Source organism: Pan paniscus, chromosome 1 (genome assembly GCF_029289425.2).
Source record: "Pan paniscus chromosome 1, NHGRI_mPanPan1-v2.0_pri, whole genome shotgun sequence".
Taxonomy (NCBI): Eukaryota; Metazoa; Chordata; class Mammalia; order Primates; family Hominidae; genus Pan; species Pan paniscus.
Genome location: NC_073249.2, coordinates 52,285,359 through 52,313,283, shown reverse-complemented (window position 1 = coordinate 52,313,283; position 27,925 = coordinate 52,285,359). Strand labels below are relative to the sequence as shown.

At 36.9% G+C, this 27,925-nt stretch overlaps 1 protein-coding gene across 2 annotated transcripts in view; it reads right to left on the bottom strand.

Moving 5' to 3' along the window:
* Positions 1–16,332: 16,332 nt before the first annotated feature.
* The window catches only part of ASPM (assembly factor for spindle microtubules), a 62,571-nt gene continuing 50,978 nt past the window's right edge, over positions 16,333–27,925 (bottom strand). For both annotated transcript variants that reach the window (XM_003823078.4, XM_008976677.4), the window contains 9 exons: positions 26,280–26,376; positions 25,246–25,455; positions 24,103–24,252; positions 23,043–23,234; positions 22,389–22,581; positions 22,121–22,275; positions 20,449–20,625; positions 19,000–19,169; positions 16,333–16,624 (listed from right to left, as the gene is read on the bottom strand). In XM_003823078.4, the coding sequence (XP_003823126.3) occupies positions 16,522–16,624; positions 19,000–19,169; positions 20,449–20,625; positions 22,121–22,275; positions 22,389–22,581; positions 23,043–23,234; positions 24,103–24,252; positions 25,246–25,455; positions 26,280–26,376 (1,447 nt within the window). In that variant the 3' untranslated portion in view covers positions 16,333–16,521. The remainder of the gene's footprint in view (positions 16,625–18,999; positions 19,170–20,448; positions 20,626–22,120; positions 22,276–22,388; positions 22,582–23,042; positions 23,235–24,102; positions 24,253–25,245; positions 25,456–26,279; positions 26,377–27,925) is intronic.

Here is a 27,925-nt window from a genome sequence, read left to right as displayed (position 1 = left end):
AACACAGTAAAATCATTTGACAAAATCCAGCATCCCTTTATGATTAAAACGCTTAGTGAAATTGGCATACAAGGGACATACCTCAATGTAATAAAAGCCATCTATGACGAATCCACAACAAACATAATACTGAATGGGGAAAAGTCAAAAGCATTCCCTCTGAAAACTGGAACAAGATAAGGATGCCCACTCTCACCAGTTCTCTTCAACATAGTGCTGGAAGTCCTAGCTAGAAAAATCAGACAAGAGAAAGAAATAAAGGGAAACCAAATTGGTAAAGAGGAAGTCAAACTTTCACTGTTTACTGATGATATGATTGTATATCTAGAAAACCCTAAGGACTCCTCCACAAAGCTCCTGGAACTGATGAAAGAATTCAGCAAAGTTTCTGGACACAAAATTAATGTACACAAGTCAGTAGCTCTCCTATTCACCAACAGCAACCAAGCTGAGGATCAAATCAAGAACTCAACTCCTTTTACAATAGCTGCAAAAAAAAAAAAAAAAAAAAAAAAAATACAAAAAATACTTAGGAATATACCTAACCAAAAAGGTGAAAGTCCTCTACAAAGAGAACTACAAAACACGCTGAAAGAAATCATAGATGACACAAATGGAAACACATCCCATGCTCATCGATGAGTGGAATCAATATTGTGAAAATGACCATACTGCCAAAAGCAGTTTACAAATTCAATGCAATTCCTATCAAAATACCATCATCATTCTTCACAGAACTAGAAAAAACAATACTAAAGTGTATATGAAACCAAAAAGAGAGCCCGCACACCCAAAGCAAGACTAAGCAAAAAGAACAAATCATTTGGAGGCATCATATTACCTGACTTCACACTATACTATAAGGCCATAGGCACCAAAACATCATGGTACTGGTATAAAAATAGGCACATAGACCAATGGAACAGAATGGAGAACCCAGAAATAAACCCAAATAGTTACAGCCAACTGATCTTCAACAAGTCAAACAAAAACATACAGTGGGAAAGGACACCCTATTCAACAAATGGTGCTGGGATAATGGTCAAGCCATATGTAGGAGAATGAAATTGGATACTCATCTCTCACCTTACACAAAAAAAATCAACTCAAGATGGATCAAGGACTTAAATCTAAGACATGAAACTATAAAAATTCTAGAAGATAACATTGGAAAAACCCTTCTAGACATTGGCTTAGGCAAAGACTTCATGACCAAGAACCCAAAAGCAAATGCAACAAAAACAAAGATTAATAGATGGGACTTAATTAAACTAAAGAGCTTCTGCATGGCAAAAGGAACAGTCAGCAGAATAAACAGGGAGAAAGTCGCAAGATGGCCGAATAGGAACAGCTCCGGTCTACAGCTCCCAGCGTGAGCAACGCAGAAGACCGGTGATTTCTGCATTTCCATCTGAGGTACCGGGTTCATCTCACTAGGGAGTGCCAGACAGTGGGCGCAGGCCAGTGGGTGCGCGCACCGTGCGCGAGCCGAAGCAGGGCGAGGCATTGCCTCACCTGGGAAGCGCAAGGGGTCAGGGAGTTCCCTTTCCGAGTCAAAGAAAGGGGTGACAGACGCACCTGGAAAATCGGGTCACTCCCACCCGAATATTGCGCTTTTCAGACCAGCTTAAAAAACGGCGCACCACGAGACTATATCCCACACCTGGCTCGGAGGGTCCTACGCCCACGGAATCTCGCTGATTGCTAGCACAGCAGTCTGAGATCAAACTGCAAGGCGGCAGCGAGCCTGGGGAAGGCGCGCCCGCCATTGCCCAGGCTTGCTTAGGTAAACAAAGCAGCCGGGAAGCTCGAACTGGGTGGAGCCCACCACAGCTCAAGGAGGCCTGCCTGCCTCTGTAGGCTCCACCTCTGGGGGCAGGGCACAGACAAACAAAAAGACAGCAGTAACCTCTGCAGACTTAAATGTCCCTGTCTGACAGCTTTGAAGAGAGCAGTGGTTCTCCCAGCACGCAGCTGGAGATCTGAGAACGGGCAGACTGCCTCCTCAAGTGGGTCCCTGACCCCTGATCCCCGAGCAGCCTAACTGGGAGGCACCCCCCAGCAGGGGCTCACTGACACCCCACACGGCAGGGTATTCCAACAGACCTGCAGCTGAGGGTCCTGTCTGTTAGAAGGAAAACTAACAAACAGAAAGGACATCCACACCGAAAACCCATCTGTACATCACCATCATCAAAGACCAAAAGTAGATAAAACCACAAAGATGGGGAAAAAACAGAACAGAAAAACTGGAAACTCTAAAACGCAGAGTGCCTCTCCTCCTCCAAAGGAACGCAGTTCCTCACCAGCAACGGAACAAAGCTGGATGGAGAATGATTTTGACGAGCTGAGAGAAGAAGGCTTCAGACGATCAAATTACTCTGAGCTACGGGAGGATATTCAAACCAAAGGCAAAGAAGTTGAAAACTTTGAAAAAAATTTAGACGAATGTATAACTAGAATAACCAATACAGAGAAGTGCTTAAAGGAGCTGATAGAGCTGAAAACCAAGGCTCGAGAACTACGTGAAGAATGCAGAAGCCTCAGGAGCCGATGCGATCAACTGGAAGAAAGGGTATCAGCAATGGAAGATGAAATGAATGAAATGAAGCGAGAAGGGAAGTTTAGAGAAAAAAGAATAAAAAGAAATGAGCAAAGCCTCCAAGAAATATGGGACTATGTGAAAAGACCAAATCTACGTCTGATTGGTGTACCTGAAAGTGATGCGGAGAATGGAACCAAGTTGGAAAACACTCTGCAGGATATTATCCAGGAGAACTTCCCCAATCTAGCAAGGCAGGCCAACGTTCAGATTCAGGAAATACAGAGAACGCCACAAAGATACTCCTCGAGAAGAGCAACTCCAAGACACATAATTGTCAGATTCACCAAAGTTGAAATGAAGGAAAAAATGTTAAGGGCAGCCAGAGACAAAGGTCGGGTTACCCTCAAAGGGAAGCCCATCAGACTAACAGCGGATCTCTCGGCAGAAACCCTACAAGCCAGAAGAGAGTGGGGGCCAATATTCAACATTCTTAAAGAAAAGAATTTTCAACCCAGAATTTCATATCCAGCCAAACTAAGCTTCATAAGTGAAGGAGAAATAAAATACTTTACAGACAAGCAAATGCTGAGAGATTTTGTCACCATCAGGCCTGCCCTAAAAGAGCTCCTGAAGGAAGCGCTAAACATGGAAAGGAACAACCGGTACCAGCCGCTGCAAAATCATGCCAAAATGTAAAGACCATCAAGACTAGGAAGAAACTGCTTCAACTAATGAGCAAAATCACCAGCTAACATCATAATGACAGGATCAAATTCACACATAACAATATTAACTTTAAATGTAAATGGACTAAATTCTCCAATTAAAAGACACAGACTGGCAAGTTGGATAAAGAGTCAAGACCCATCAGTGTGCTGTATTCAGGAAACCCATCTCACGTGCAGAGACACACATAGGCTCAAAATAAAAGGATGGAGGAAGATCTACCAAGCAAATGGAAAACAAAAAAGGGCAGGGGTTGCAATCCCAGTCTCTGATAAAACAGACTTTAAACCAACAAAGATCAAAAGAGACAAAGAAGGCCATTACATAATGGTAAAGGGATCAATTCAACAAGAGGAGCTAACTATCCTAAATATATATGCACCCAATACAGGAGCACCCAGATTCATAAAGCAAGTCCTGAGTGACCTACAAAGAGACTTAGACTCCCACACATTAATAATGGGAGACTTTCTTAACACCCCACTGTCAACATTAGACAGATCAACGAGACAGAAAGTCAACAAGGATACCCAGGAATTGAACTCAGCTCTGCACTAAGCAGACCTAATAGACATCTACAGAACTCTCCACCCCAAATCAACAGAATATACATTTTTTTCAGCACCACACCACACCTATTCCAAAATTGACCACATACTTGGAAGTAAAGCTCTCCTCAGCAAATGTAAAAGAACAGAAATTATAACAAACTATCTCTCAGACCACAGTGCAATCAAACTAGTACTCAGGATTAAGAATCTCACTCAAAGCTGCTCAACTACATGGAAACTGAACAACCTGCTCCTGAATGACTACTGGGTACATAACAAAATGAAGGCAGAGATAAAGATGTTCTTTGAAACCAACGAGAACAAAGACACAACATACCAGAATCTCTGGGACGCATTCAAAGCAGTGTGTAGAGGGAAATTTATAGCACTAAATGCCCACAAGAGAAAGCAGGAAAGATCCAAAATTGACACCCTAACATCACAATTAAAAGAACTAGAAAAGCAAGAGCAAACACATTCAAAAGCTAGCAGAAGGCAAGAAATAACTAAAATCAGAGCAGAACTGAAGGAAATAGAGACACAAAAAACCCTTCAAAAAATCAATGAATCCAGGAGCTGGTTTTTTGAAAGGATCAACAAAATTGATAGACCGCTAGCAAGACTAATAAAGAAAAAAAGAGAGAAGAATCAAATAGACACAATAAAAAATGATAAAGGGGATATCACCACCGATCCCACAGAAATACAAACTACCATCAGAGAATACTACAAACACCTCTACACAAATAAACTAGAAAATCTAGAAGAAATGGATACATTCCTCGACACATACACTCTCTCAAGACTAAACCAGGAAGAAGTTGAATCTCTGAATAGACCAATAACAGGAGCTGAAATTGTGGCAATAATCAATAGTTTACCAACCAAAAAGAGTCCAGGACCAGATGGATTCACAGCCGAATTCTACCAGAGGTACAAGGAGGAACTAGTACCATTCCTTCTGAAACTATTCCAATCAATAGAAAAAGAGGGAATCCTCCCTAACTCATTTTATGAGGCCAGCATCATTCTGATACCAAAGCCGGGCAGAGACACAACCAAAAAAGAGAATTTTAGACCAATATCCTTGATGAACATTGATGCAAAAATCCTCAATAAAATACTGGCAAACCGAATCCAGCAGCACATCAAAAAGCTTATCCACCATGATCAAGTGGGCTTCATCCCTGGGATGCAAGGCTGGTTCAATATATGCAAATCAATAAATGTAATCCAGCATATAAACAGAGCCAAAGACAAAAACCACATGATTATCTCAATAGATGCAGAAAAAGCCTTTGACAAAATTCAACAACCCTTCATGCTAAAAACTCTCAATAAATTAGGTATTGATGGGACCTATTTCAAAATAATAAGAGCTATCTATGACAAACCCACAGCCAATATCATACTGAATGGGCAAAAACTGGAAGCATTCCCTTTGAAAACTGGCACAAGACAGGGATGCCCTCTCTCACCACTCCTATTCAACATAGTGTTGGAAGTTCTGGCCAGGGCAATTAGGCAGGAGAAGGAAATAAAGGGTATTCAATTAGGAAAAGAGGAAGTCAAATTGTCCCTGTTTGCAGACGACATGATTGTTTATCTAGAAAACCCCATCGTCTCAGCCCAAAATCTCCTTAAGCTGATAAGCAACTTCAGCAAAGTCTCAGGATACAAAATCAATGTACAAAAATCACAAGCATTCCTATACACCAACAACAGACAAACAGAGAGCCAAATCATAAGTGAACTCCCATTCACAATTGCTTCAAAGAGAATAAAATACCTAGGAATCCAACTTACAAGGGATGTGAAGGACCTCTTCAAGGAGAACTACAAACCACTGCTCAAGGAAATAAAAGAGGATACAAACAAATGGAAGAACATTCCATGCTCATGGGTAGGAAGAATCAATATCGTGAAAATGGCCATACTGCCCAAGGTAATTTACAGATTCAATGCCATCCCCATCAAGCTACCAATGACTTTCTTCACAGAATTGGAAAAAACTACTTTAAAGTTCATATGGAACCAAAAAAGAGCCCGCATCGCCAAGTCAATCCTAAGCCAAAAGAACAAAGCTGGAGGCATCACACGACCTGACTTCAAACTATACTACAAGGCTACAGTAACCAAAACAGCATGGTACTGGTACCAAAACAGAGATATAGATCAATGGAACAGAACAGAGCCCTCAGAAATAACGCCACATATCTACAACTATCTGATCTTTGACAAACCTGAGAAAAACAAGCAATGGGGAAAGGATTCCCTGTTTAATAAATGGTGCTGGGAAAACTGGCTAGCCATATGTAGAAAGCTGAAACTGGATCCCTTCCTTACACCTTATACAAAAATCAATTCAAGATGGATTAAAGATTTAAACGTTAGACCTAAAACCATAAAAACCCTAGAAGAAAACCTAGGCATTACCATTCAGGACATAGGCGTGGGCAAGGACTTCATGTCCGAAACACCAAAAGCAATGGCAACAAAAGCCAAAATTGACAAATGGGATCTAATTAAACTAAAGAGCTTCTGCACAGCAAAAGAAACTACCATCAGAGTGAACAGGCAACCTACAACATGGGAGAAAATTTTCGCAACCTACTCATCTGACAAAGGGCTAATATCCAGAATCTACAATGAACTCAAACAAATTTACAAGAAAAAAACAAACAACCCCATCAAAAAGTGGGCGAGGGACATGAACAGACACTTCTCAAAAGAAGACATTTATGCAGCCAAAAAACACATGAAAAAATGCTCATCACTGGCCATCAGAGAAATGCAAATCAAAACCACTATGAGATATCATCTCACACCAGTTAGAATGGCAATCATTAAAAAGTCAGGAAACAACAGGTGCTGGAGAGGATGTGGAGAAATAGGAACACTTTTACACTGTTGGTGGGACTGTAAACTAGTTCAACCATTGTGGAAGTCAGTGTGGCGATTCCTCAGGTATCTAGAACTAGAAATACCATTTGACCCAGCCATCCCATTACTGGGTATATACCCAAATGCCTATAAATCATGCTGCTATAAAGACACATGCACACGTATGTTTATTGCGGCATTATTCACAATAGCAAAGTCTTGGAACCAACCCAAATGTCCAACAATGATAGACTGGATTAAGAAAATGTGGCACATATACACCATGGAATACTATGCAGCCATAAAAAATGATGAGTTCATGTCCTTTGTAGGGACATGGATGAAACTGGAAACCATCATTCTCAGTAAACTATCGCAAGAACAAAAAACCAAACACCGCATATTCTCACTCATAGGTGGGAATTGAACAATGAGATCACATGGACACAGGAAGGGGAATATCACACTCTGGGGACTGTGGTGGGGAGGGGGGAAGGGGGGAGGAATAGCATTGGGAGATATACCTAATGCTAGATGACGAGTTAGTGGGTGCAGCGCACCAGCATGGCACATGTATACATATGTAACTAACCTGCACAATGTGCACATGTACCCTAAAACTTAAAGTATAATAAAAAAAAAAAAACAGGGAGAAAGTCTTCACAATCTATGCATTTGACAAAGGACTAATGTCTAGAATCTACAAAGAACTTAAACAAATAAGCAAAAAAAAAAAAAAAATCCCATCCAAAAGTAGTCTAAGGACATATACAGACAATTCTCAAAAGAAGATATACAAATGGCCAACAAATGTGTGAAAAAATGCTCAACATCACTCATGATCAGGAAATCCAAATCTAAACCACAATGCAATACCACCTTACTCCTGCAATGGCCATAATAAAAAAATAATAATAATAGATGTTGGTGTGGATTCAGTGAAAAGGGAACACTTCTACACTGCTGGTGGGAATGTAAACTAGTACAACCACTGTGGAAATCAGTGTGGAGATTCCTTAAAGAACTAAAAGTAGAACTACCATTTGATCCAGCAATCCCATTACTGGTTATCCACCCCGAGGAAAATAAGTCATTATACAAAAAAGATACTTGCACAAGCAAGTGATGTTAATAACATCACAATTCACAATTGCAAAAATATGGAACCAGCCCAAATGTCCATCAACATCAATCAATGAGTGGATAAAAAATTGTGATATATATACAGGATGGAATACTACTCAGCCATAAAAAGGAATGAGTTAATGGCATTCACAGCAACATGAATGGAACTGGAGACAATTATTCTAAGTGAAGTAACTCAGAAATGGAAAGCCAAATATCGTATCTTCTCACTCATAATTGGGAGCTAAGCTATGAGGATGCAAAGGCATAAGAATGATACAATGGATTTTGGGGATTCTGGAGAAAGGTGGAAGGGGGCTGAGGGATAAAACACTACAAATTGGGTTCAGCATATACTGGTTGGGTGATGGGTGCACCAAAATCTCACAGATCACTGCTAAAGAACTTACTCATGTAACCAAATACTGCCTGTTCCCCCAATAGCCTATGGAAATAAAAATAAAATAAAATAGAGTACAAAATAATTCTGCAAGGCAGAAGCTATTATTATTTCAATTTTGTAATTTTTATTAAAATATATTAACAGAAAAGTGTACATATATTAAGAATTCTCACAAGTCTAAGACATCCATGAATCCACAACCCAGAAAAAAGAAGGAATATACCAGCACCCCAAAATCCCCCTACCAAGTTACTGCCTACATCTACCCTAGTGTTAAACATTATCTTGACTTCTAATAACACAGATCAATCAGTAGTTTTATACTATATAAATGGAATCATATGGGAAATACATGTATATTTTTATGTCTGGTTCCTTTTGTTTAACATTTTGGTTCTGAGATTTATCCATTTAAGGATACAGTAGATAGCACCTTTTCTAAATAGTATTGCATTCTGTAAATATGCCATAATTTATCCATTCAACTATTTATGTAAATTTGGGTTACTTACAATTTATAAAAATCATTGACATCTGCTTATTTTCAAATATTTTTTTCACACAAAACCTCTACCTAGATGCTATCATTAACATTTTACTATCGTTTTCTTACTAATTTTTAAATGCTTCAATTAACCTAATTTTTCAACATTAGGTCTCCAGAATGTATTCATTTTGCATAACTGAAACTTTGTTGCCTTTGACCAAAACCTCTTTATTTTCTCTTCCCTGCAATCCCCTAGCAACCATCACCATTTTACTCTCTGTTTCCACTTGTTTGACTGTTTTAAATTCCACACATAAATGAGAGGATGGAGTATTTGTCTTTCTGTGTCTAGTTATTTCACTCCACATAATGTCCTCCAGGTCCATCCTTGTTGCTGTCAGTGGCAGGATTTTCTTCCTTTTTTAGACTGTATAATATGTCATTGTATGCATATAAAGTTGAGCCTTAAACAATGTGGGGGTTAGGGCTGCTGACTCTCTGCACAGTCAAAATTCTACATATAACTTGACTCTCCCAAGACTTAACTACTAATACCATGTTGTGAACTGAAAGCCTTACCAATAACACAAATAGATGATTAACACACTTTTTTTATTATATGTTATAGACCATATTCTTACAATAGAGTAAGCTAGAAGAAAGAAAATGTAACTAATAAAATCATAAAAGGAGGAAATATATTTACTAAGTGAAAGTGGATCATCATAAAGGCTTTATCCTTGTCATCTTCATTTTGAAAAAAGGAGGAGTTATTCTTGTTGTCTCAGGAGTGGCAGAGGCAAAAGAGGTGGAAGAAGTGGAAGTGGAAGCAGGAAAGGCAGGCAAACTTTGTGTAACTTTATGGAAATGCATTGCAATCTCTGATGTTTTCTTTTTTCATTTCTCTAAAAATGTTTCTACACAGTACCAATCTTTCTTTCCCCATTTGCTTTAGTTTCTCTGCCCATATCATAGAAGGGTCCATGTCATAAAAGAAGTCAAAAGCAGTCTTGAATAATCAGAACCCTTCTGCCAGATTGTCTGATGTAAATTTGTTTTCTGGCACTGCTTCTTTTCTATCTTCTTCCTCATCATTTGGCACTGGTTCAGAAGCACTCTTCTCCATCAAGTCTTCTATTAATTTCTCTGCTGTGGTGTCTATTACCTCTTGAATTTCTGCAAAATTCATATCTTTAAACCTTTCACTCCTTACCTTTTTTTTTCTTTTGCCATATCCACACTCTTCCTTGATTGGCTCCATTGTAAATCCTGTGAAGGCATGCACATCTGGACAGTTCTCTGCAGCAGGAATTTATTGTTTTATGATCGATGGCATTCACAGCTATTTATACAACAACAAATGACATCTTCAGTAGTGTAATTCTTCCAGACTTTTATGATACTCTTTCTTTCAGGGGTTCTCTATCTGGATTCTCTTCCAGAGCATTGACAATCTTTTCCATATGGTAATGTGTGTAATGAGCCTAAAGATCCTTATAACCCCCAATCTAGAGGCCAAATTGAGTTGTATTTGGGGGAAAGAAGATGACTTCTACCTCTTCACTGTTGAACTCATGCGGTTTTGCATGGCTGGGGCATTGTCCAATATCAAAAGAACAGTAATAGGAAGTTCCTTACTGGCAAGGTACTTCCTAGCTTCAGGGACAAAGCATCCATGGAACCAATCCAGAAATAGAGTTCTCATTGTTCAACTGCGGTTCTCTTGTCGTACAACCAAGAGACTGGCAACAGGTGTTTCTCTTTTCCTTTCAAGGCCCAGGAGTTACCAACTTTATAGATAAGGGCAGTCCTGATCATAAACCCGACTGCATTTACACTAAATGGTAGAGTTAGCATACCCCTTCCTGACTTAAATCTTGGTACTTGCTTGTCTTCCTTACTAATAAATGTCCTTTGTGTCAGTTTCTTTTATTTAGGACATTTTTGTCTGCATTTAAAGTGCATTCAGGCAGATATCCTTTCTTCTCAATGATTTTCTTAATGGCACCTGGGAATTCATCTGCTGCTTCTAGGTTGGCAGAAGCTACTTCTGTTTCCTGACATTTTTAAAACCAAAACTTTTTCTAAAATTATCAAACTGTCTTTTGCTGTCATTAAATTTTCCAGCTTTAACTCCTTTACTTCCCTTTGGCTGTAAGTTGTCATATAATGACTTTGTTTTTTTATGAATTATGTTACAGTCTATAAGGGTGCCTTTCCTATAACAATCTTGCACCTACATAAAAGCTACATTCTCAATACAGAAAGATATTTTTCAAAAAGTGCAAGGTTTTTGTGCCTGTTGGCATAGATGCAGTGATGGCTATCCAAATTTCCTTTTCTTTCTTTACAATGTTCCTTATCCTAGATTCATTTACCTTGAAATTGTGGGCAACTTCATCTGCAGACCTCAATCTGCAGTACATATCAAGCAATTCAAACTTTTCTTTTAGTATCATGACTTTTCTTTGCTTCTTGTGAGCCCTTGCAGTTCACTAGTAGCACTTGGTATGTGCTTCCTATTGTTATTCAAGGTTTACAGTATCGCACTAAATACAATGAAGAATACACAAAAACCGTGAGAGATCTCTTTTTACTGCAATACCCAATTTACTAGAGTGATGAACTGCTCACATGGAAATGATTAGCATCACATGGCATTTTAAGCAGATACAACACTGGAGCTCACTACATAATAACAGGAGGTGGCTATGAAATTATTACAGTAGTACAGTATATACAATTAATTTTATGTGGTTATGATTTAATACTGCATATTTATGCTTATTTACATTTATCTCCGCTGTGAATGGTCTCATGTATGGTCTGCAGGTGTTTGTGTGTGTAAATTTTAATACATTTTGACTTCTTTCAATAGATTTGTGTATATTTTATGGTAGTATATAATAAAAGACTATTATCTACGTATATTTATGCACGCATGGTATATCTAACTTTTTCTTAATGTTTTTAACGTTTCCAGGTTACATAGTTTACCTGCATGTTTTTTCAAATTATCACAAATCTCCAAAAAGTTTTCCAACATATATATTGAAAAAAAAATCTGCATAGGAGTGCACTTACATGGTTTAAACCCATGTTATTAAAGAGTCAACTGTACTACTTTTGAAAATTCATTCATCAGTGAACACTTGTTTCCATATCTTGACTACTGTAAATAATCCTGCAATGAACATTGGAGTACAGACACCTCTTTGAGGTACTGAGTTTAATTCCTTTGGACATATATTCAGAAGTGAGATTTCTCGATCAAATGGTAATTCTACTTTTAATTTTTTAAAGAAACCTCCATATTGTTTTCTATAGCTGCACCTTTTTTACATTTCCACTAACCATGTATAAAGGTTTCCTTTTCTCCACTTTCTGACCAATAACAGGTCTGAGCTGACATCTCATTGTAGTTTTGATTTGCATTTACCTAATGATTAGTGATGTTGAACACGTTTTCATATACCTGTTAGCAATTTGTATGTTTTCTTTGCCAGTTTTAAAATCAGGTAAATTTATTTTCCTATTAAGTTATAGGAGTTACTCATATATTTTGGATACTAATGTCTGCTACGATTTGCAAGTGTTCCCCAAAGTTCGTATGTTGGAAACGTAATCTCCAATGTAAAGGTGTTGGGAGGTGGGACATTTAAGATATAATTAGGTCGTGAGATCTCTACCCTCATGGAAGGATTAATGCTATTTTCAAGGGGGGTAGGTTAGTTATTGTGGGTGTTAGTTCCTAATAAAAGGAAGCATTTGGCCCCCATGATGGTTAATATTAGATGATATGATTTGGCTGTGTCTCCACTCAAATCTCATCTTGAATTTCCACATATCATGGGAGGGACCCAGTGGGAGGTGATTGAATCATGGGGGCAGATATTTCCTGTGCTGTTCTCCTGATAGTGAATAAGACTCATGAGATCTGATGGCTTTAAAAGGCAGAGTTTCCCTGCACAAGCTCTTTTTCCCTGACATCCTTGTAAGACGTGACTTGCTCCTCCTTGCCTTCTGCCATGATTGTAAGGCTTCCCCAGCCACGTGGAACTGTAAGTACATTAAACCCCTTTTCCTGTATAAATTACCCAGTCTTGAATATGCCTTTATCAGCAGCCTGAAAATGGAATAATACAGTAAATTGATACCAGGAATGGGGTACTGCTGAAAAAATACCTGAAAATGTTGAAGTGACTTTGGAACTGGGTAACAGGCAGAGTTTGGAACAGTTTGGAGGGCTCAAAGACAGAAAAATGTGAGAAAGTATGGAACTTCCTACAGACTTGTTGAATGGCTTTGTCCAAAATGCTGACAGTGATATGGACAATGAAATCCAGGATGAGGTGGTCTCAGATGGAGATGAGGAACTTGTTGGGAACTGGGGTAGAGGTGACCCCTGTTATGTTTTAGCAAAGAGACTGGTGGCATTTTGCCTCTGCCCCAGATATTTGTGGATCTTTGAACTTGAGAGAGATGATTTAGGGTATCTGGTGGAAGAAATTTCTAAGCAGCAAAGCATTCAAGAGGTGACTTGAGTGCTGTTAAAGGCATTCAGTTTTGTAAGGGAAGCAGAGCACAAAAGTTAGGAAAATTTGTAGCCTAACAATGTGATAGAAAAGAAAATCCCATTTCCTGAGGAGAAATGTAAGCCAGCTGCAGAAATTTGCATAAGTAATGAGGACCCAAATGTTAATCTCCAAAACAATGGGGAAAACGTCTCCAGGGCATGTTAGAGGTCTTCATAGCAGCCACTCCCATTACAGGCCTGGAGGATTAGGAGGAAAAAGTGGTTTCGTGGGCTGAGCCCAGGGTCCTCATGCTGTGTGCAACCTAGGAACTTGCTGACCTGCATCCCAGCCGCTTGAGCCAAGGTGGAAAGGAGTCAATGTAGATCTCGGAACATGGCTTCAGAGGGTGCAAACCTAGAGCCTTGGCAGCTTCCATGTGGTATTGAGCCTGCCAGTGCACAGAAGTCAATAATTGGGGTTTGGGAACCTCCACCTAGATTTCAGAGGATGTATGGGAATGCCTGGATGCCCAGGCAGAAGTTTGCTGGAGGGGCGGGGCCCTCATGGAGAATCCCTGCTAGGGCAGTGAGAAGGGAAATGTGGGGTCAGAGTCCCCACACAGAGTCCTTACTGGGGTACCACCTATTGGAGCTGTGAGAGGAAGGCCACCATGTTCCTATTGGAGCTGTGAGAGGAAGGCCACCATCTTCTGCAACCCAGAATGGTAGATCCACCAGCAGCTTGCACCTGCACTTGGAAAAATCGTAGACATTCAACCCCAGCCCATGAAAGCAGCTGGAAGAGAGGCTGTTCCCTGAAAAGCCACAGGGGGAGAGCTGCCCAAGACCATGGGAACCTACCTCTTGCATCAGTGTGACCTGGATGTGAGACATGGATTCAAAGGAGATCATTTTAGAGCTTTAAGATTTGACTGCCTTGCTGGATTTCAGACTTGCATGGGGCCTGTAGCTCTTTGTTTTGGTCAATTTCTCCCATTTGGAATGGCTGTATTTACCTAATGCTTATACCCTCACTGCATCTAGGAAGTAACTAGCCTGCTTTTGATTTTCCAGGCTCATACATAAAAGAAACTTGCCTTGTCTTGGATGAGACTTTTGACTGTGAACTTTTGAGTTAATGCTGAAATGGGTTAAGACTTGGGATGGTTGGGAAGGTATGATTGGTTTAGAAATATGAGGATATGAGATTTGGTATGGTCCAGGGACAGAATGATATGTTTTGGCTGTTTCTCCACCCAAATGTCACCTTGAATTCCCACGTGTTGTGGGAGGGACCCAGTAAGAGGTAACTGAATCATGGGTAGTTTTCCCTGTGCTGTTCTTCTGATATTAAATAAGTCTCACAAGATCTGATGGCTTTATAAGGTGGAGCTTCCCTGCACAGGTTCTTTTTGCCTGCTGCCATCCACGTAAGACGTGACTTGCTCCTCCTTGCCTTTTGCCAGGATTGCAAGGTGTCCCCAGCCACATGTAACTGTAAGTCCCTTATACCCTTTTTCCTGTATATATTAACTAGTCTTGGGTATGTCTTTATCAGCAGTGTGAAAACAGACTAATACATTAGATATCAACTTGATTGCATTTAAGGATGCCTGGATAGCTGGTAAAGTATTGTTTCTTGATGTGTCTGTGAGGGTGTTGCCAGAGGAGATTGAAATTTGAGTCAGTGGACTGAGAGATAGAGACCCGAGATTGACATTTGAGTCAGTGGACTGGGAGAGGGAGACCCACCGTCAATGTGGGTGGGCACCATCCAACCAGCTGCCAGCACAACTGGAACAAAGCAGATGAAAGAAGGTGGGAAAAACTGGCTTGCTGAGTCTTCTGGCTTCCATCTTTCTCCCACACTGAATGCTTTCTTCTGTTCCTACTGCCTTTGGACATCAGACTGCAGGTTCTCTGGCCTTTGGACTCTTGGAATCACACCAGTGGTTTGCTGGGGGCTCTCAGGCCTTTAGACACAGGCTCAAGGCTGAACTGCTGGCTTCCTTGCTTTTGAGACTGTTGGATTCAAATTGAGCCACTACTGGCTTCTTTCTTCTCCGGCTTGCAGACGGCTTATCCTAAGACTTCTCCATTTGATCACGTGAGCCAATTCTCCCTAATGAATTTCCTTTCATGTATACATATATACTATTAGTTCTTTCCCTCTGGAGAACCCTGACTAATACAGATTTTGGTACCAGTAGTTGTTCTAGAGGAACAGAGTTTTAAGGATGGATTTCTTTAGTTGGTTTTGGGGTTTCTGGAGTTGGCTGTTTAATCTGATTAGATCCAAAAATGCTAAGGACTCTATTTCTAATAGTATGGAGAACACTGATAGTTTTTGATGTGAATTGTTTAGAGAGTTATGCAAAATAAATGCATTTGATACTCCTTATTAACTGCTCCTGAGAAGCAAGGAGTTTAGTGTCTCTATAAATAATACCTTTGGCCATATGTGGAGAACCAAGGAATATAATGAAGTTAGTTGATACTCCTAAGTTCACTGAACAAAGTGATGAAAGAAAAGGATGAGCCCAGGGATTCTAACTCCCATGGGCAGACTTTGAGACTCTATTCAGATTTCAGCCATAAGAATTAGACATCTGTGGCCCTGAAACCACAGATACTAGTAACAGTGACTCAAAGCGTAGAAAAAAAATCACATTTCAATACTGAATCATTTTCAGGTCTGTGGTGTATAACTACACAACAAGATTCTATTATAAGCAATAGCATGTTCCTTCCACTTCAAATTATAACCCCCATCAGTTCAATGGTAAGAATTTTTAGTAAATACAGTGATGGGTGTATTCTTTTTGTGAGCCTAGAAGGGCTCACTTGCTTATCTGGATGCTTTAGCCAGTCAAGGATATAGATAAGGATGCCATTGATATGAATTTGTGAGATTATTTTATCCTAGTCTCACTTCTTACTGAGTAGACAGAACTTCAATTTCTAACATTTGATGAAAATTCCTCAACTTACCTATAAAAAAGGTGTAATCAGCTATTATTTCCTTTTAGTAATAAGATTACATTGAAACTACTATAATACTTTAAGATAATAGACAGGAATAATATAATCATCTTATGACATATTAGTTTATTACATGCATAAAACTATAAATGATAAAAATGAAGAATGTAATGAACAGTTTATGTTTTTTTAAAACAAAGTCAGATTTTAAAAGTTGTACACAGAGAGCAAAAATCACTTTATGTACTCATGATTGGCTTTAATATTTCTTTACACTATACATACTGAAAATGTTTACATTTACTAATAAGGAATGCCAAGCGTATCCATCACCATTTGAATAGCTTGCAGGGGATTTGTGATTTCTTCCATGTTATCTCTTCTCAAAACCCAATCTGGCTTAAGTCTGTTAAAAAAAAAAAAAAGTCTGGCATTAATAAAGTTCTTCTCTTTAGAGTTACCTTCACCTTTTTTGTCTTAACTAAATTGTAGCTACTCCTGAACACATCATTTCCCTTACAAACTGCTCAAAGAGGTGGGAGAACTTCATATTATTGCCCATCACTAGTTCCAGACTATTTCTCTCCATCCTTTCTAAAAAATAATGCTGGCTTCTTTGAAGCTTATGCTGTTTAGCTTGACCACTGCCTTTTGGTCATCAGCCAAACTCTCAGTGTCTTATTCCTTGTAAACCTGGTTCTTGGTCTCCTCTTACCTACTGTCACCGTTCTCAGCAACAGCAACATCTATGTGGCCAAAAAGCCAACAACCTAGTCCGTTTTTGCCCCGCTTTCCTTCAATTCTACCTCAACCAATCCTTTTTAATATGATCACATACTAGACTTTGTCATCATCAGAAAGTGTGCGACCACTGAAATCTTGAGACTTCCGTTCTCCATCCACCATTTCTGATTCATCCATGTCATATGCTCTAACACAGTTATTGAACCAGTTCTTCTACCCCACTGAGATCTCCACTTCATTTGGCCTCAACACATACCCAACATCCACCAGAATGCTGTCCTTACTTTCCTGTGCATCTAGCTCAGGTGCATCAGTATTATCAAAACCTTTGCAAATGCCATTAACTGTTGTCTCTCTCTCCTACCAAACTAGTCTGAAGAATTCTACTTGGATTTCAAATTGAGTCAAAATATCTGCCTTCTCCATTCCTATACAGCTGCATATTACTAAAAATGTTTACACAACCAAGCTGATTTTATTTTTTGCCAATAATTACAAATCTAAAATGAGCATTTGAAATTGCCAGCATGCTCCCTTTCTCTCCAAGATGACTATCTTGGTCCTTTCCTCTTTTCAAACTTCCCCTCCATACCCTCTGAGCTGCTTCTGAGTTGTTGAGTTTATAATCTCAAACTTATTGAGAAAATAGTATCAAACCGAGGGAGTTCATGCATCTTCTCACATAATTCCCTACTATATGCATTTCCATCATCTTATTTTGTCCTGCTAAAAATCCAAAGATATATCAATTGGTGAGTGAACAAAGTGTGGTACGACCATACAATGGAATAGTACTAAGTGATAGAAAGGAATGAAATTCAAATCCATGCATAAACATGAACGAATTTCAAAAGCATTATGCTAAGGAAAAGAATCCAGTCACAAAAAGCTATCTACTATATGATTCCATATATGTGACAGTATAGAAATGGCAAAACTAAAGGTACAAAAATCAGATCAGTAGTTCCCAAAATCCAGGGAATAAAGAAAGAGAACTGACAACAAAGGCGCATAAGGAAACTTTGTGTTATAGAAATATTTTGTATCTCAGTGGTGGTAGTTTCCTAACTGTATACATTTGTCAAAACGAATTGAATTGCATACATTTAAAGGATGCATTTATACTGTCAGTAAATTTTACCTCAAAAGCCTGACCTACATCAAAATTTTAAGAGAATCTATTCATATGTTAGTATGAGCTTTTAAAACATAATGAATATTAAATTCTACCAAGTCCTTAAAAAACATGTAGAAATGGTCCCATTAATATATTCCAAGCAAATGAACTTTACATTATGCTGTGAAATATGCATGCATAAAACCAATTTATAACTACATTATACAGTTTATAATTATGAGTATAATTATAAAGCTAATGGCTGTGTAACCACTCAGGTCAAGAAATAGTGTGTTGTCAATAATGTAGGATTTGTACCTAGTATAGAGAATTGCTAAGTCTCAAGAAGGAAAGAAGGAAGGAAGGGAGGGAGAGAGGGAGAAGGGGGAAGAAAAAAAGGAGGAGGGAGAAAGAAGGAAGGGAGGAAAAACACTAATTAAATGCCATGACGGTTCACCAAAATAAATTAAATCTTTTTGCCAATAAAATCAGAAAATGTCAATCTAAATTTCCAGAAGGAGAAATTTCAAGAATCAGGGTGATTATGGGAGGACTGGAGGTTGATATTTTGGCTAAGAAGGACTTTTGGCACTTCTTAAACAGTGTAGTTTGTCTTTCATGCAAAATAAAATAAATAAAATAAAATGACAAAACTTATAACAAGCTTCTTAGCCTTAGCTCTTAACTATTTAATATAAGAAGTTTGTTGAATAACTATTAAATGTCCAAAGCTACAGTATAATGTTATTTCATTATTTACCAAGACTGCCTCTTTTAAATTTACCAAACATTCCATTCTTATTCATATGTTGTTTCTCCACTGAAAAGCACATCTTGTTTATGGTAAGTGCTCAATAAATATTTGTTAAATGAATGAATGAACAGTGACACGAATTTATGGACTATATTTAACTGCTTACCTTGAAACTATTCTGGTCCTTACAGGTGTTTCTGGGATAAAAGGAATGCTTATAGAAGAATTCTTCTTTTGCTTGTAAAGTATTCTTTCAGTATTCATTTTATGTTTATGAGCTGTAAGTTTGTAGAGACTGTAAATACGGTCAACAACTTTGGACCTACTTCGTACATCCTACAAAATAAAATGCACAGTTACTAAAAAGTAATAAGAATTAAAATTTTATCTCTTTTAGACTAGCAAAATCAAACATAATAAAAACTATGCAGTAAACCTTTTTTTTTCTTTTTTGAGATGGTCTCTCTTGCTCTGTCGCCCAGGCTGAAGTGCAGTGGTGCGATCTTAGCTCAATGCAATCTTCGCCTCCCGGGTTCACGCCATTCTCCTACCTCAGTTTCCCAAGTAGCTGGGATTACAGGCACCCGCCACCACACCCGGCTAATTTTTTTTGTATTTTTAGTAGAGATGGAGTTTCACCGTGTGAGCCAGGATGGTCTCAATCTCCTGACCTCGTGATCTGCCTGCCTCGGCCTCCCAAAGTGCTGGGATTACAGGCGTGAGCCACCGTGCCCAGCCTGCAGTAAACTTTTAAGCTTTGAATAATCAAAGAAACCTCACCAAGTTTGGCAGGTAGATTGATTTAAATTATGAGCTAATTTGCAAGGCAATTATAAAGAAGATAAATATTCAAAAGTTGCATACTTAACTCCACACTGAATATAAGGAATTATTATAGTCAACATAGGAATTATAGTCAACACACCTATCATATCCAGTTACCAAGTCTTGAAAAGTTTACCTCTGCAGTTTCCAAAGTCTTCTACTTACCTCTCAGCAACACAATCCTAAGACAAGCACAATCTCTTGCCTAGATCACTACATATCAACACTTGCCACCTTCTTTGATGGTCTCACTATATCCACACATGCTCTCCCAAATTCATTCTTCAATCAGAAGCCAGAGTGTTGTTAAAATTTAAATTGGAAAATATAATTCCCTTGCTTTACCCTGCAGCGGTTCCCACTTACCAGGATAAAGGCCACAGTCCAATTATGGCCTATGGTTTCCCCATGTTAATTATGACACTTAAAAAGAATGACTCAGAGGTCTCATCATAGAAAAGCTTGAAATACAATTATGGTTACAACAGGAGGATAAGAAGTTATACCTATCTGGTTTTCTATCTTGCTAGGATACTTTTCTCTCTAGTAAATGGGAAATGGTTACTTATATGGCTGTAATAAATTTATTTTCAGAATTCAGTTTCTTTAATAGTCAGAAAGAAACAACTCATAGATACATCCTGAATTCATTTTATCCGTGCAAAAAGCAGGTTTGAACACACATAAAACCCTATTTTAGAGTGATAATTACTAAAGGAAAACTATAAAAGTCATAGACTTAAGACCACAGAAAAATAATCTTAAAGAAAGGCAACTGACTAATACTTACAGAGGCTCTATTTGTTGTCTTCAGTAAAATAGCCAACAAACAACAAGTTTTTGTAAAAATGCTTCCGCCTTTGTCTGCAACTTTATTACCAGGCTTTTCTCGGTATATCTGCAAAAGCTCCAATAGTATATCTATACAATTTTCTACATCATAAACTGCTGAAGTAGTTTTCTCATACTTGAAGAGAACAGAATGAAATTAAAAGTTGTAATAAACACATACATTTACAAACAACCCAACCAAAAAAACAAAATACAAAAGTCCATACTTAGTATAGCCAAATTTTTGGACCACCTGCAGCAAGTGCAAAGGACTTTGTGAAATAGCTTTGATATTATCATTATTTACGGATCTATCATATATGTGTATTCACATTTTAATCTTAATCTTTTCCCCCTAATTCTAAAGTTTCACATAAAATAAATCAAATTTAAAACCTCTGAAAACAAACATCTTGAAGTCAATAAAAGCAAACTTTTAAAGATAAGACCACTTTAGTAAAGAATCTCTAAGGAAAAAGATAACTTATCTGTGGTATTATTAATCATAGGTAAGATAATGATAAAGGCAGGATCTAATTAGTTACTCTATTACATGCTCCTTGAGAGGAAGAAGAGCTTGCTCGAAAATAAAACAAAATATATATGATGCTAATAAGTCTAGGATATATTTTCCATGCCTCATTTTTCTAATTGTATTATTAGATTCATAGTGAAATTTGCATGGTAACAAATAATGATACTAAGATAAAAATAACAAAACAACAGCTGACCCTTTGTATGGCATGTTTATGTATTAATGTGTATTAACTCAATCCTCACAATAACGTTTTGAGTACTGTTACTATACTCATTTTATAGTTGCAGAAAGTAAAGTACAGAGAAGCTAAGTAACCTATAATAAGCTACTGAGCTGGGATTCAAACTCAAGCAGTTTGGCCTCAGATCTGTGTTCTTAACCACTACCTCTCAAAATAAAAATATTGGGTAAAGTGCTTTAAGTTGTCACTGAAAGGTTGAGTAGGAAAGAGAAATCTTTCAACCTTTGGTTGCACACAATATAGTTTGGAATAGTCCAAGGCCAAAAGACAAATTCTGATACACAGATTAACAATTACAGAGTAACTAAGTTATAGCAATATTTTTCTTTCACACACTTTGCTAGACATGATTATAATGTGGTAATACTATTTTGATATAATGCAGTAGATAACATCACCACCTCTAAAGGCAGACAGAAATGAATCCAAATTCAACTCTACCACTTATCACACTCAGGTTCTTACAGGAGGAACCTAATTTCTATAATTATTATTATTTTTTCTCTATAAAATGGGAATAATAATATGAACTACTTTAGAGGATTATTATGAGGATTAAACAATGCATGAAAAATACTAGCATGTAGTAAGTACTTAATAACTTTTAATCATCATTGTTTTTAATATTAATAATCATCATTGTTTTTAATATTATAAAGACTGAGGAAATAATATAAAAATTGGTACTTAAATCTACATTTATGTTAATAAACATTTTTTCATCCTAAGACTCTTGCACATAAATGAATTTAACTTAGAGATTTAAGCCCTAGTGATGAGTAAACCCAAACTTAATTTGCAGGGGCATATTTGTTGACCAGTGAATATCTCATTAAGAAAATGAAAAACTACCTTAGATACATTAAGCAAGACTTGCACAGCATATCTGATGACTTCCATACAAGGAATACTGCGATTACAACTTCGGATCAAAACAAATATTTTAGAAATTGCTCCACTCTGGGCCATGTTCTCACAACAAAGTGGAGACAATCTAGTAACTACCTCTGAAAGAAAAAAAAAACACACACACACACAGGTAAATTTACAGCAACAAAATGAAGTTTTAGCTAATAATGTAGTATTACATCATTCTTTAAACATGTTAACACAAACTAACCTAGGTGTTTTAAGGCCTCAAGAATGGCAGAAAGGTGCTTATATGTCAAAAGGTAATGAAGTGCAAGTGCAGTTCTTTTGTAGAGTTTGTTTTCTTCTCGAATCTCCCTATTAACAACTTGAAGACTTAGTCGTATAGCTTTAATTTTTGTACAATCATTTTTCTTCCTCCAAGAATAGCCTCTCCACAATGCCTTAAAGAGATAAAACAGAGTAATTTTAAGATTATAGCCAATGTTTTCTATTTATATCTACATCTGTTTTCACAATGTAAACATTTTCAGTAAATTTATTTGACATGATCACATACATTTCAATTAAAATCTCAAGTTCAAATAAATAGCAAAATCAACTTTCAAAAAAAGAAATACAGATAATATTCCTACATGTAAACTGGACAGCATTTATCGACCAAAGATGTCTAAATTTATTCAAAATGTTAAAATATTTTTACTTCTTGATTATAAACCTCCTCTAGAGCATTTGAAAATAAAGAGCTTAGCAATGAAATTATGGTAGTGTAGTGCTTATGAGTTATTCTACCGGCTAATGCGTTAGCTTTTTAAAATGGTAACTATGTTTTTATAGTGTTAGATATCGTGTAGATGAATTGCAAACTAAAGTTTTGAACTAAAACTATACAAGTTTCAATTACCTGAATTTTAATGATTCCACTAGTGAATTTTTCCTGCTTTTTACGGAGGAGAAAATGGCGCACTGCTTTCTGTATTACTGATGCAGCCCTATTTCGCTGGCTCAGACATTCTTGACCTTCATGCTCAATCTTTTTGATGCTATGATATTTCTGAATAAATCTCTTTTCTTGTAATCTTGCTCGAAACCATCTCTGTTTAAAACATAGAATTTTGATTTTCATTTCTACTTCAGGTTTTTTAAAAAAAAATACAAATATACATTTATACATAAATGAAAGAAATAGAACAGTATATCAAGAAATCTTTCAGCTTTCCACAGAGGCATTACTTCCGCACTCCACTTGGTGCAAAAACCTTTCCAGTCCATGTTGGGTGCCTGTGTGTGTGTGTGTGTGTGTGCACACACATGCACAGGAGTATATTTAATCCTGGACAACAATGTCTTCATTTTACAATTCTACCAAACTGCATGTATCATTCTGCATTTTTTTTACTAAATACTTTATATGTAAATGTATGTTAATGTATATAAACAAATAGAATTCTTCTTCAAAATATATAAAGAACTCCTATAAATCACAATAAAAAAGAACAGCCAATGGAAAAACGGGCAAAGTGTATGAGAAAAAGATGTTAAAAAAAAGTACACAGATAAGAACTTGAATAACCAACATATAGAATATAATTTCAGAATCATTAGCCATCAAGTAAATCCAAAACAAAAATGAGATGCTATTTCCCATTCATTAGAATGGCAAAAATCAGAAAGTCTTCTGATACTTTATGTTGGCAAGCATGTAGAGAAACAGGGTACCCTCAAGACTTTGCTGGCAGGAATGTAAATGAGTACAATTACATCAGACAATAATTCACAACTTTAGTACTGTGCCATAAAACATCAATCTATTTCTAACCCTCAAATCATTGTAACAGCTATAAGGTGAAAGGCTAAATGTTGTACGACCTTAGCATAAAGCATTTGGAAATTGTTTATTACATATCAAAAATTTCTAACAGAAAAATTATATCATATAGTTTTACTGCAAAGAAGAAGCAAACCTGAATACAGATGACTGAATTAACCTGCTTGTTAGCATTCTTCACAGCCAGGTAAAGTTTATAGGCTCTTTGAATTCTAACAGCATTCAGGTGATAATATGCAGCTGCAGTGAAGTGAAGAAGTCGAATTTTGGCTCTCTGTTCTAAAATCTAAAGGTGAAAAAACAAAGCATATTCAAGTATCTGCCTCCTAAGTTAATCAATGAGTGTTTTTTTTTTATAACCTCAACATCAAATTATATAAACTAGCAAGAATAAACTAATTTTTAATCATTACCATTACTTATATTGTAATTCAAAGTAATTACAATATTGTACTATACAATATTTCCAGTAGTGTAACTCATAACTCAGAGTGTAGAAAGCAAAATTATATTTTGGGTACTTTACTAAATAACCATAGCTTCTAATTCAACTAGACTGCCCTATTAGAGAAGGGTATAAATATTAAACTCAAAAAATGTTACAGAATTCCAAGCAGAACTCTTGGAAATGGTGATATTAAATCAGAAAAAGTATGTGAATTAACTTCTCTACTATTAAATAGTACAGTGCAACTCCAGCATAAGACTCTGCAGAAGGAGCTTTCTACAGTTGCTGTTGGGCTTCAGACTTTCACTTGATGTTTAATGAACAAAATACAAACATTCCTCCTATTTAACTTCAAATCAAATTGTTTTGTCTATGCCAGTACTTCACATATTGTAAGCTTGAATATCATGACCTCCCTAAAAATAATTCTCTCTTGCTGAAGATGTGGAAGCTGTCACAGGAATGCTGGTTGCAACACCTCAAAAGTTGCTTGGTGGTGGCAAAAAGCTACTAGAATAACATTTAACCTCTTTCACATATGGAGCCTCTCTCTCATATTTTCAGTTCCTTTGTTAAGATTCATTACAAAAGAGAAATTTTATTTTGCGTCTTTGGTGGTGAACCCCTGTGAGAAATAGTAGGACTAGGATCAGAGAAAAAAAATTTGACAGTCAGTGCTCTTGTCACTTACCTTTCTAGCAGCTGAATTAATTCAAGTTAATGGTCATATTAGTTCTGAAATTATTCTCTAAAATCCAAAGTTTCTTAACACTATTAACATCAAGTGCTTTCATTTTATAAGAATGAGATATGCTACTTGAAAATACTTACTCTTTTTCGTACTAGCCAACCACGCACCAGTGCTTGTAGGATAACTGTAGATTTTTTAAATTCAATATATTTTATCCTTTCACGCTTTCCAGCCTCCCTGGCTCGTATATATTTTTGTATGATCAAAGCAGCAGACTTCTGCCGAAGAAAGACCTGCCTTCCTTTATATCCTCTATAATGTGCTTGGATCAAACAAGCAGCTCGATGTCTCTATAAGGAAAAATTTACAAGTAACATTAATGGGTAGAAATAAAAAGATTTCCAACCCACTAGAAGTTCTTGAATTTCTCAATGAGATGGCATAATTATGATTTATAGTCTAAGAATGTCATGTTTCATAGATATGAAATGATGATGAAGCATTATTTCTAAACTCACATAGGTCTATAGCCAAGATGAAGGTGTAAGCCAAGGGTCAAGGGTCAATAGATACCTGGTGCTCTTTCCCTCTCATCCTCTTGATACTTTTCATTGTGAGAAGGAAAAGGACTAACATTACAGGACAAATACATTTAATAAAAATGCTAGCTACAATAGAAAGAGCACGGTGATCATAAATAGCTATGACAGAAGCTGTCTGTAGCTTGAAAAAACATAGCATACCACTAGCACACCTTAGATTCCTCAATTACATAACATCCTGTGAGAATTACCAAAATGAGACAGAGCCACAAAGTGAGCACATGATGCTGGAAATATGGCACCAACAGACTTGCTCAACACAGGGTTGACAGAAACCTTCAATTTATAAAAAATGCAATATCTGCAAAGCACCATAAAGCGAAGTACAATAAAACAAGGTATGCCTGTACAGTTATATATTTTTAAAAACTAGCAAATAGTATTTTTATGGGAGAATATAATTTTTAATTGACTGAAATAGATGTGTGTGAAATAAATGCATACTTAGGTCTTAAAAACACTTTTTTTCCAGCGAAGGATTTATTTTTAAAAATTAAAAAATACAAAACATTCTTTCTGTTTTCTATTTCCTAAAGTAGTTATTCGCAAGTGAATTAATTTTTAATACCTACTTTTATCATTAAGAAGTGTTCATGAGCTATTTTTGCAGAAAGTATAGCTCTCCATTTTCTCTGAATGATAATTGCTGATGCTCTCACATTCAAAAACCTAAAAAGTAGTTATTGGAAAGCAATGTCAAATTACTTTAACTTATTCAATGAGTATTTATTGCCTCCCCCCCTTTAAAATATTAGAAGAGAATAAAATATAAGAAAGGCAATGACAGAATTTTAAAAAGTGGGCAAGTATAATTCATAGTTAAGTTCTAACAATCAGAATTTACACACGCACACAAAAGAAGTTTTACAATTGGCAATATTCCAGTGGGTAAGAAATATGAAGTTCTACGATTCTAATATGACACAGAATTTTGAACAGGATCAAAATAAAGTATGGTTACCCAGATCTAGACAAAAACTAGATAAAGGGGGAATGGTAGAAATAATGGTAAAATATAAGATTTGAGTCTGCATGGCAAGTGAGTCTTTGAGCAGACGGGAGGTGGTTAAGAAGAGAATGTGATTACAAGCAGCATCAGGTACTTCCTTTCATTTGAAAGGAAAAATAGATATCATCAAAATATCTAAGTAGAGATATTTCGTAAACAGAACTGGAGAAAAATTTTAAAAAATCTGAGCGCTAGAGATTAAATTTTAGGGATCAACGTAATACTAAGAGATAAAATGTGAGAATGGACAGGTTTTCTACTCTGTTCTTGATAATGTGGAAAAAGTACAATGAGTAGCTTGTTTTGTTGCCATGTTTCTTAGAAAATAGGACCAAACACCATTGAGAAAAATTCAGCATCTGTTACAGGAAAATTAGATACTGGTCCTTAATAGCTGATAGTAGCAACTGTATCTTTATATGCTTTTTAATTTTTATTTTTATGGATATATAATAGTTGTAAATATTTACAGAGTACATGTGATATTTTGATTCAAGCACACAATGAGTAATGATCAAATCAGGGTAAATGGGATATCCATCACCTCGAACATTTATCATTTCCTTCTGTTAGGAAACTTCTAATTCTATTCCTCTAGTTATTTTGAAATATACAATAAATTATTGTTAACTATAGTTGCCCTATTGTGCTACTAAACAGTAAATCTTATTCCTTCTCACTGTATTTTTGTACCCATTAACCAGCCTGTCTTTATCCACCCCTCCCCTCTCCCTATCCTAGCCTCTGGTAACCAACATTCTACTTCTATCTTCATGCGATCAACTGTATATGTTAAGCCCTGCTTCTACCCATGGGCTTCATCCAAAAATTCCTCTCACACTAGTGTGCCTTCCTAAACCATCTTTAAAACCATCATTGATTCAATAATTCATCAACTCTGGGAGCTGAAGAAAAATTCTTATACTATGAACTTAAAAAAAGATGATCTGGTAACAGCTTCTGAAAATGTGTGTGTGAGAAATAAGCTAGGAATAGTGAAATACAATTAGCATAGACAGGTTGGTAATTAGGGTCTTCATCATTAATGACAAAGAGTATAAGGAATGATACAAAGTTCAAAGAAAAAAAGAATGAGTAAGAAAACAAATTTTGCCAGTAGTTAAGTCACCCAGCAAAATGGCCCAAAGCACTAATAAGAAAACCGAGTCTTAACTAAATGATTTTATTCACTTCCTACGTCTCTGTCCT